Consider the following 10,985-nt stretch of genomic DNA (forward strand, 5'->3'; position numbering starts at 1 on the left):
ACTTCTCAAAGTAGCTGTTGGCAGTCCTAGAAAGGGCCAAGCTTCCCTTACTCTAACATGCTAAGCATGCAAAATGCTGTAAAACAGAACCGCCACTTCCTTCAAGCACTCACAGAAACTGACTCCAGAAGGTGTATTTGAGTTCTATACAGGTTAAATAACTATCACAGTACCTAAAAAAAAAAACCACAGAAAGACTATCTTCTGGTTTAAAAATGTTTATTTAAAAGAAAAGGAGATCTATAACCAGACAGCCAGGAGAGAGAAAAAAAAAAGTTTCCTCAGTCGTCCCTGTCCCCGTCCCCCCCTCCTTTACCCAGCAATTTACCTTTCCCTTTACATTTCAGCTTCAATGTTTTATTTAAAAACCAAAAACAAACAAACAAACAAAAAAAAAACCACAAAAAAACCCCTGAACTTTCATTTCCTTTTCCTATGCTGTTAGGCCTGAGGACATTAAGTACCTTTCACTGAAGGGTCGTGTGGGATGTGACAAGAAACCGCAATAAAATTTATTCACAATATACAAGTATAAAAATATCTTGCTTAGGATTCAGTATTATAATTTAATAACTTTTTGTTGTTTCATAGGTATCTGGGAAAGGTACAGACACATGCCCTGATCCTGTTACAAGAGGTAGAATGCCAGCATTTGGTACAACATTCCAGGAGAGAGTCAATGTGACATTCCTGTTTCCCCTGCAAAAGCAACAAAGACTATCAGCACATATACTCAGGTTAACCAATTTAATTAATGATCACTAATATTAAATAAATTAGGATACAGATTGTTTTCCTGACCCAGAAACAATGGTCTTTTTAATTTTACAAAGTTACTTCATGAAGTATCACCTGTTTTCCAGGTAAGGCTTTTTTTTTTTCTTTACTGTTATCTGAGTGTATCACAGAACCAATTCTACACAGACAAGAATATTGGAGCAGAAACCCAGACACCTATTGCTCATATTAGCAATGCATCTTCTAGTCTACAGAAGAAACAGGGTATCTTGTATCCCAAGGTCATCTTCTAACACTCAAACTACAAAGATGCAATGGACTGACAGGGTATCAGATAGAATACAGGTACCTTACTACAGCTACAATAACATCTATTAAATGCAAAGAATGCAGGTAAATCAAGACACTATGAGTAATAATAACAAAAAAGAAAAAAAAAAAAAAGGATTTACTTACTTGAGACCATTTCCATCATCAAAGAAAAAGTACTTCGACTTCATGTCTTTTAAGAACAGCCTTGGGTTATCTCCTCTCAACATGATCTTGTCCCAAAGGACCACCTGGTTTAGAGCCTAAAAATACAATTGTAATTAAGTCAGCAAGATACCTTACGAGATCATATTCAGTCACTGGAATTTCATTATTCACCTAAAAACCCTGAAGTTGAAGTACATGTTTGCAATCCACAACTAATTTAACAAAATAATGCTTTACAGGGAGGAAAACTAGTACTAGTACACACTGATGTGTGGCACAGAAAAAATAGAAACAACAAAGAACAGCTCAGTAAAACATCAGAAAGCCATTTACGAAAAGTCATAAGCTTTCAAAGACTTACAACCTACGATGGGTTTTCCTTTTGAATTGCAAAGGTAAGTCGCTTTTAAAGCTGTATTTAGACTTTGTTTCACAGGACTTAAATTGAGCTATCTTGACACTGTCTAGGTATTTAACATTTCCCCAACTTTAACAGAAAAAATCTCTACCTAAACTGCAGGTGTAACCCCAAGAATTGTATGAACAATTCAAAAGATGTATCCCAATTTCTTAAATATTTGAAACTTTATACTGTTCTGTTAAGTAGTTAGGTGCTAAACAGTCTTGTTTAGTACCTTCTAGAACAATGCAGAAAAAATATTTCTCAATATTTGTGAGAACTAGTGATTTATGTGGAAAAAATGTAAAAGAAATTACTCAAGAGAATAAAGTCTGAGACCCTAATAAAGACTCCTAAAAACTACTGTAGTACAAGCACAATATCCACCAGCATGTATAAAATAAATAAGGCACTTTTAAGAAAAGGAAAGTAGGGAGATAGTTTTGTGCAGCAAGTTAAGAGAAAACTCCAAGCCTTCACTATATCCTTGCAATGTGACCACAGTAGCTTAAACTAGAATTCAGTGGTACCACAGCAGCACTGTGTTTCATTCAAATGCTTCCACAGGCTGTTCCACACAGCTCCTATCAGATCACTGAAAAAACCTTCAGCTCTCCAAAGTGAAATATCAGTAGCCACTAATCTAGAGGATGCAGCAAAGCCAATCGTTCTGAGAAGTACAAGAAAACATAAATGTATTATGGGGCTACCGTAACTGGTATGAACACACACTTCTATGATCTATGAACAGAAGACCTACCAGACCTGGCCAGACCAAAGGCCACAATATCTTGTTTCTAACAGCAGTCAACTGCAGAACGTTAGGGAAACATAAAATGGACAGAGCAAGTAAGTGGGAAAAAAATCATATTATAAGTGAACAAGGCATGTGTTACTTTTCTCCCACTCTGCTGCGCACGTATCAAGTTAGGTTTCATGAGGGTCAATTTCCCACCATGCAGTTAAACTGTCAAGAAAAGAACAATCATGAAGGCCAGTAAAAACAGTCCAAGCTAGTAGGAAATGCTGGTGCCTTAACTCTTCCCAGCAGAACTTCAGAATGTTAAAAATAGCTGCAGTACAAAAAGGGTAATTGCTTCAACTTTCTTTTTGATACTTACATTGTTTTTTGTTGAATATTCTGCAGACAAATATAGAAACAATTGTTTAACATTCCAGTCAAATATACTCTGCAGATGTATGCGAGTTAAGAAAAATAGCATATTGTACTTACATAACCTTGTTTTATTTTTACTAGATCTAAATAGACTACGATAATTACGGTGAGTTCTGATCTTTCAACAAACTTCAGCTTATTTATAAATCAGAGGACTTCTACGAGTTCTAACATATATTTCAATCATATTAAAGTGACAGGTTTTTGGTTTGTGGGTTTGATGGTTTTTGGTTGGTTTTTTTTGTTTTGTTTTTGGGTGGGGTGTTGGTTTGGTTTTTTGTTTTTTGTTTTTTTTTTTTAACTCTTTATGAAATCTAAGAGCTATTTCCAACTCCAACTGTGGATCGAGATACAATAGCATTAAACAATATATAAATACAAAATTGGCAGAATGTAGAGTTCAAAGAGCCTGTAATGCCCACACTAGAGAAGTTGTTAGATGGGAAGTACTTCATATTGGAAGGGACACCAGGAACTGGCAAATTTAATTACCTACTTACTACAAAGAAAGCCAGCTTAGTAGAGTGGAACAAAACTCTGCTCAGATTTTTTTCCATCAATAGTAAAGAACTGATGACTGCCATTTGAGACTGTCAGTATAATAAACCTGATATTCTAAATACTTGCCTGTTTATTTAGCAATAAAACACACTATGTGTGACTGCTAAGGAAAAGACCTTTTAACACACAAGAAAGATAAGCTATAACCTTTTATTTCCCAGTCCTCTTTTTTTTTTGTTCTGTTTGCCACTATCTAAAAGAATAAATTAAACAGATTTCCCAACCAGCCTCAAGACCTGTTCTGTTCTGTTCCACTCATCCCAAGACTGAATCACATTTTTAAGTCACTAATTCAAAAGGCAAGCAAGGAAAGAAATAATTAACTGCTGTTGCTGCAAGAATAGCTGGAGATATTTTACTTGAACATTTTTGTCACCTAACTCAACAACAAACAAGATTCTGAAGATCTCCTACAAAGGACTTAACGCTTGCTAAAGTTAGCCACGAATTAAGTATGCTAAAAAGAGTTTGTGGAAACCACCTCCTCCCCTTTACTTTCCCTAGTTTCTTTTTCTGTCATTTTATTTACATCTTCCTAGGACTAATAACTTGTTTCCATTAGTTAAGACAGCCCATGTACCAGCACCTCTTTACAAGTTTTGTTCAAAAAAAGCTACCAGAAAGTTGTATTATACAACTCTACACACTGCAAGGTTTACATGCCCAGCACGAAAGAATAAGTCAGAATTTTTATTAAAAAAACCAAAAAGTCTTAAAACTACTTCTACTACTAAAAGTAATTAAAACATGGAATCTTTATGTCTACATAGTGCAGACTAACCCCTGCATAAGAGCATTTCTTTCAGAGGTCCTGTCCTGCCTTGCTCTGCCTCCCCCTATGCACACTACATACAATTCATCAACTTTAGAATGTTAGTCTCTGGTTTTAATATGTATAAGCATTTCAGAGGTAAAACTCAGAAGTTCACTTCTGCTTCCAGCTGATAAAAAAATAAAATCCCTCTTATTCCTGTGCAACACACACCTGCAAAAATGTGATTAACCTGTCTATCCAGCATTCACATGCATGCAAGATTTGTACTTTTTTTTGTTTGCTTACACAATGCAATATTATCCAAAACAGGGAAATCAAAACAGAGGTAATCAATGTCCTGCCTAACACAGTGACAAAGACCAGCAGACAGGGAAAAATCTCAGGAATCTCTGCCCAGCTGCAAAGCAAGGCTCAGTGTAATCACCTGAGGTAAAGCATGCTGCCTCATGTTTGGTACTGACTTCTGCAGAAAAAGGATTTTTTGTTTGTTTATTTCAGGACCCTAAATCCTAAGAATGATTCCCTTCTGCTGTCAAAAAAAACCTACCCAAAACAAAACCAAACAAAAACACCCCTACACAACCCTCTTTTCCCAATAAAAAAATAGAAACAGAAAAGCTGCAAAAAAGTACAGCAATGAGAAAGAGGCCAAAAAGTAAAGTGATAAATTTTGTCATATCTCTCATGCTTCCCAATGAATTTCATACTATTCAGTGTTAAAGATTTGACCGTTTAACATCTAAGCAAGTAAAGGATTACAATGTCTTTTTATTTTTAAAGGAAGGCAGGCACTTGTACGCAACTATTACGTGGCCAGAACTCTGAAAGTCTCACAACAAAATAAGTTTGAAAGGTGCACTGGAGTTTCTAGATTCAGTATGACAGTCAAAATGGTATGTTATACAGAACCTATAATTAATTCACACCTCAAACCACCAACAGAAACTTCGCTTAACAGTAATACTGTCCAAATATTAAACTGCACTTCCCATTATTAGATACAGTGCACTTCACTTAAAGCCTGATTTTAAGAACAGGCATTAAAAAAAAAAAAAATAGAGAAAACAATTCGCCCTGTGTCATCTACTTGAGACAGAACAGCTATTCCAAGTTATATTTTACTGCCCTAGCTATGTAAAACACTACTTTTCACTGCTTTAAATTTATATTTTAAGACAAATTGCTAGTTTTCCACAAGTCCTGAGTATCTGAAGATTATATGGTAATAACAATAGATGTCAAGATATTCTTATTTCAAAACGTTCGCAAACCATTTTTTTCCATTAAGGATATCTGCAGTAATGTCAAATGTGACGAATCCCAGATCACTTCTTTCTCTAGGTCCAGTGAAATCTTCTACATTTTTTCTAAGACAAAATGAAACATAAGATTATTCTTTCACATTATTGCTCTTTCATGCATTACATAAATTACGACTCTTACTACGTATTTCCCTCATCCATTTTCTGTACATTCTTTTAAATACTTTTGGCTAAAACATAATCAATACTACAAAATAAAACCTGCCTTCAGAAAGTACAGCGGCCCAGTTTTGAATGACAGGCCTTGCCACCACAGTAGTCTAAGTTATACATATAGCCTATAGATGTTTTCCTGTTAACAAAAATCTGTATCTATCTGTACCGAAACTCCACTACATTTCATTTTAGTCAAATATGTGTTAGCCACCCCGAATACATAAAGCTGAATGGAACACTGGCAGCATAGCTGCCTGCTGTCAACCACTTTCAATATTATTTCTCAGTTTTCCATTAAAAAAAAAGCCTCTAGTGCTCAGTCTCATAGAAGACACTCCAACCACTCTGACAAAACAGAGCTCATGTTTGTAGCTCACACAGCTTACAAGATTTCTCCCTGGAAAATTCTCCCTGTACTTAAGTAGCAGTATAAAGAAAATGCTTATTTTCTTCTATGTTATGGAAAATCACATCATTTTCAAAGACTTTATTACAAATCCACATTTGGAGGAACATCCGACATTGCCACACTAAACCACGTTAGAAAAAGAAACTGGAAAATAACAGAGACACAGCAGATATTTTCATACGTATTCACAAAGCTTATCAATTTACCAAACTTACCCTCTACAAAGAGGAATACCACAAGTGGGCTGAGAATCAGCCATGAACCTTAATTCCTCATGTAACAAAAATTTTATGCATTATGTACTTCTTAGTTACATTTATTCCAGTTTGAAAATTTGTCTACTAAAATATAATTTCATTAAAACAAAGCTTAGTAATCACAAAGAAAAAAAGTTTCCCAGCAGAAAAAAGACTTTTGGAGACAGTAGTTAAAAAAACACCAGCAAAACTTCCCAATTTAGGCCTTGCTATGAATTTCCATCCCTTTGCAAAAAGCAACATATTTTTAAACAGTAACCCTTATCGAGCATTTGGCTGCATTTCTGAATCACTGTCCATCCAGTGGAGTAATGATGCCTTAGGCCTGCGGTGTGCACAACTCAGAAGTTCAAGAAATGCAACTAATGTATAATGCCTCTCATTAATACCAGATCTGTGCATTATGGAAGGGACTGCCACAGCACTATAAATTCCATCCATATTAAGCATTAGTGTGCTACCTCATATACATCAAGCTCACTGGAACACTCAAAAATATGCTTTTATGATGGTTTTATGCTCTTCGCAATCCTCAGTCCAGCATAAACATGGGGCTTATTTTCTTGAGATAGTAAACGAATCCAAAAGGCAATGGTAGTTCCCCCTCTTTATTTGCATTTACCTCCCCATCACTCCTGCCACGTACCTTGGGGCTGTCCAAAGCTCCATGAGCTGCTTTAGCTCAGAAACTTGGCCTAAACCAAACTAAACAAACTCATTACTCAAGTTAAAACAGCTCAGCATCCTGTGAGCCCCATTCACTTGTGCAGCTCTGGCAAAGGACCGTATGGCTAGAAGCAGCGGTAAACACCTCCACTTTTTGGTGGCAGGATCAACTGCTTATGACACTACAGCCCTCCACATCATAGACATTTAGCTTGATGGAAGTTTCCTGTGGCAGTTTCCTTTTAAAAAAAAAAAAAGTTAAAAAAAGGTTCCCTTGGCATAAGTTTGCATCGGCATATTGTGTCATGTGGGCAACATTCTTTTGATGTGGTATTACATATTGTGCACCTGGTGCATTTCACAGGAAGATAAGCCATCCCAGTCAGTCTACTGTCACAGAGCCGGCAAAAAAGAAGATATGTGGAAAAACAGAAGGGAACTACTAATTTAAAAAAAAAAAAAAAGGCAGCAGGGAGATAAACCGTACGTTCATTCAGGTCCTCGCACCCTCAAAACTGTCAAAAGCAGCTCGCTCGCCTCCCCTGTAAGAGAGCCCCATCCGCTGCTCCCCCTCACAGAGAGGCGGCCGGTGCCCGCAAACAAGCACGCCTTTAGGCGGCAGCCCCCACCGCTACCCGGCCGGCAGCGGAACGCCCGGGGCCGGCGGCGCCGCCCCAGCTCCCTCCCTCCCTCCCGAGCCGTGAGGCGGCGGAGCGCCGTCGTGGGGCTCCCTCATTGGCCCGGGCGGAGCGAGGGAGCGGGCGGGCAGCGGGGACGGCCCCGGCCCCGGCCCCGCAGCCGGCGGAGCGGCAGCGGCGGCGCGGGGCCTCCGTTCGCCTCTGCGCCGCCCCACAGCCGGGCCTTAACGTCCCCTCGCGCGCCCCGGCCGTTACTCGCCCTCATCGACTCCTCGGCGAGCGGGGACGAGCCGCGGCTCCCGGACAAACCCTTAATCCCCACAGCGGGCTGCTGCCACCGCCCGGCCCGACCCGTCGCTCCTCCGCCACTGCCGTCCCCCTCCCGCCCACACTCACAGCGTGACCCGGGACACGGCGATGCTGACGGGCACGCTCCGCTCCTTGAAGGCGGTGGTGATGAAGCAGCCGAAGGTGAGCGCCGCCATCACGCTCAAAGAGAAGGCGAAGAGTGAGTTGGCCCGGGACAGCACCGTGTTCATCTCCCCGCTCGGCCCGGCCGCCGCGCCGCGCAGGCTCCCAGGCTCCAGCCGCTGCTCGAAGGACGGGCGGCTCCGGCGGGCCCGGCGGCAGGGGCTGGCGGGCGGCAGGAAGCGGGCAGCGGCGTCTTGGCTGGGGCCGCGGAGGAAGGGGCGCGCGCGGCCGGCGGCGAGGAGGGCGTGGCCTCGCCGAAGGGCCCGCCCCGCTGGGGCGGGGCCATGCGCCTCCCGCACCGCGCCTGCGCCCGCGGCGGGGCCGGTTCCTTCCCCGCTCCTCTTCTCGCTGCCGTTGGGCTGCTCCGGGGCGGCGCCCCCAGCCGCGGCCCGGCCGTACCTCACAGCCCGCCTCCTCCCGCCCCGCGTCTCCTTGTGCCGGCTGGTCGGTAGTTCCGCGCCGCCGTGCCTTTGAGACCCGCGCCCTGTCCGGCACCTCTCAGCCTTGGGAGTTCGGAGAAGGAAACGCGTTGTGCTTTTTGGCGGTGGCGTGGGAAAGGTGGCTGGCTTCCACCAGAGAGCCTGCGCGGGGTGTCTGAGTCGCTCCGGTTGATAGAAGGGAGGAAAAGCAACCCGAAGACAACGCGTGCCCGCTTGGCTCTGTCCTGTTCAGCTGTGGGTGGTTGATCCTTCTATGAGCAGGCCTGCCTGCCTCCTGCGTGGGTGTGGGAAGGTCCCCGGTGCTCGGCCGCGGCCCCTCGGAGGCACAGCTGTGTCCCCCGGGAGCGGCCCCCAGCGGAGGCCGCCTTGGGGTTGCTCTGGGTGCTCTCACCGTTAATACTAGCAGTATATATTTGTGCCCCGGTTGCTTCGTAACTTTCGGAAAAAGAAGGGTTGTTACGTGTTGGAGCATTTTTTGCGAATTGTTTACCACCTGCTACATCTCTAAGTCATTTGTTTTTAGAGAGAAGTTGGTGTTTGCAGCGCTGGTGGGTTTTTGCATTTCTATAATAAAATGTCAATAACATTGAGGTGAAGGCTTGGGTTTTTTTTCATCTGGTGTCTGTGTCTTGCTTTCACTGGTATTGAGCCTTGCCATTCGCTACCTTTATTCCTATAGGATGTTTCTATTCATTTCCACTTCGTTATATACGTACTCGGTATGTAAATCGCCTTGTCTAGAAACCTTGTTTAGTAGCTGGGCACGTAATTGGAATCCTTTTTGTTTACCAGATGGCTTTGCGATCCCATACTTTTTGCAGGATGAGGCTGTCTTTAAGCTTACACCTCTGAGTTGGTTGAAATTTCACTTCAAATTGGCACTAGCAAAGCTTAGCTTATGTAGCAAGGTGGTTTCTAACTCCTCTTCCTAGGCCCGTACTTGGTGCTGGTTCCTGCTTCCCTGAACTTGCAACATTTTAAGTCTAAGAACTTGGGGCAGAGAGAGCCTATACAATGGAGTTTTTTTCCATATTTCATTGTATTAAGTGCACCAGGCCTGATTAACATGGATTTCTTGGGGTGGACAACAGGTGTCAGCAGTGGTTCAGTTATATTTAACATCCTCTTCCCAGCCCTAAGATTCCAATACTGTAAATAAGGGGAGTAGGAACAAGAGCTGGGATACAGGGGTCTAAAAAGGTGGAAGGCCTCACGGTGACTGAAGGGATGGGGAGAAGGAGGTGTGGACTGTCAGGCTCTTCTGAAATGCATATATTCTTTAATGATAGTGCTGTTTCTTTTCCTCCCCTGTAACTGAGAGTCAGGTCTGTGATTCAGGGAAGAAAAACATTTGCAGACAAAGATAGGGAATGGAAGAGGAAAAAGATTTAACTAATCCGCTGTTTTCACCCAGCTTGAGTATCTATAGCACATCTCTGTTCAGCACTATTATTAAATGTAGGATGTGAAGGTACTTATGGGGATGTTCCTTGCAGTTGAGAACCTCTGTTTTGCTGTACTGTTGATTTCTCTGTGTCTGTGCATTTGCCGTAATGGAATCAGTCGCAGGCCCAAAGATGATAGGCTCTTTAGCAACGTTCTGATGATAAACTCTTTGCCAGTTTGCATTTGGTAATTCTCAGCCTTCCTGATATTCCAGAAACACAGAGTTTCTTATGTAAAGGTTTTCGTGGATTTGTTATTATTTTATGTTTTGATTTGCTATTCAAAACATTAATTGTTGTGAGTTAAAAGTTTCTGATTTATGGTCTGGAATGTAGTGTTACTGAAACCTTGGATAACTGTTACCGAAAACTAGCTACTTTTCCCCAAAATATTTGAAGACTTGGAAGTAACAAGGAAGGTTTTACTGCAAACTGGGGAGCCTAAGTGTTTCAGAAGTTGCGAAATCTCTGCTGTGATCAAAAAGATAGTGCGAAATGTGAATGCTATTCTTGTATCTACAAGCAAAAGGCTCGATTGCCTTTGCTCTTGCTTTTAGTTCTTACAGTTGCTGTTTAGTTTTTCATAAGATATTAACAACTCTGCTGTTGGGGAAAATTTAAGTAACTAAGGCAGAACTTGCAGGAGTAAAGTAGTAGCATTTCCAAAGCAGCAGTCAAGTACCTGGGGAAGACCAAAATCAAAAGACTTAGCCAAATTCATGTTAGCATGTGTTTTTAAGACAAATGACTGAATATGGCTGTTGCTTATCTTGTTTTGGATTTATTTTAGTAGAACCCTTAAATGTCACTTAAAAGCACAGTGTGCAGGGGAGGACAGATGGTGTAGTTTATTCAAGGACTGATCTGTTACTGTTTTGGGACAAAGAAACCTTCTGTACTTTTTAAATTACTTTAAATCTTGCAAAATCAAAAGAGAAGAAAAATTATCAAATTAAGAAGGCAGTTGTGAAGGATGAAAGGAAGAGGATTATTCACATAAACTGTTTGCTGGTAAGTTCCAAGTTGTTCTGTGAAAAGTATAAAATCATTTTG

General features: G+C 41.5%; 1 protein-coding gene across 1 annotated transcript; it reads right to left on the reverse strand.

Annotated features, from left to right (window-relative positions):
- Positions 1-202: 202 nt before the first annotated feature.
- On the reverse strand, positions 203-8,303 carry SPCS3 (signal peptidase complex subunit 3). The gene is made up of 5 exons (XM_064449680.1): positions 7,973-8,303; positions 5,420-5,495; positions 2,737-2,811; positions 1,195-1,310; positions 203-699 (listed from the first exon to the last, which is right to left on the reverse strand). Exons 1-5 carry the CDS (start codon positions 8,113-8,115, stop codon positions 567-569), a joined length of 543 nt encoding a protein of 180 aa, XP_064305750.1. The 5' UTR covers positions 8,116-8,303; the 3' UTR covers positions 203-566.
- Positions 8,304-10,985: the final 2,682 nt, after the last annotated feature.

This window comes from Phalacrocorax carbo, chromosome 4 (genome assembly GCF_963921805.1).
Source record: "Phalacrocorax carbo chromosome 4, bPhaCar2.1, whole genome shotgun sequence".
Taxonomy (NCBI): domain Eukaryota; kingdom Metazoa; phylum Chordata; class Aves; order Suliformes; family Phalacrocoracidae; genus Phalacrocorax; species Phalacrocorax carbo.

Coding starts and splice junctions, on each gene's coding strand:
- SPCS3 (XM_064449680.1), bottom strand. CDS start 8,115: ATGAACACGGTGCTGTCCCGGGCCAACTCACTCTTCGCCTTCTCTTTG. Junction 2,812..5,419: donor CATTTGACATTACTGCAGAT/ATCCTTAATGGA, acceptor ACTCGCATACAT/CTGCAGAGTATATTTGACTG. Junction 700..1,194: donor GATGATGGAAATGGTCTCAA/GTAAGTAAATCC, acceptor TTGCTTTTGCAG/GGGAAACAGGAATGTCACAT.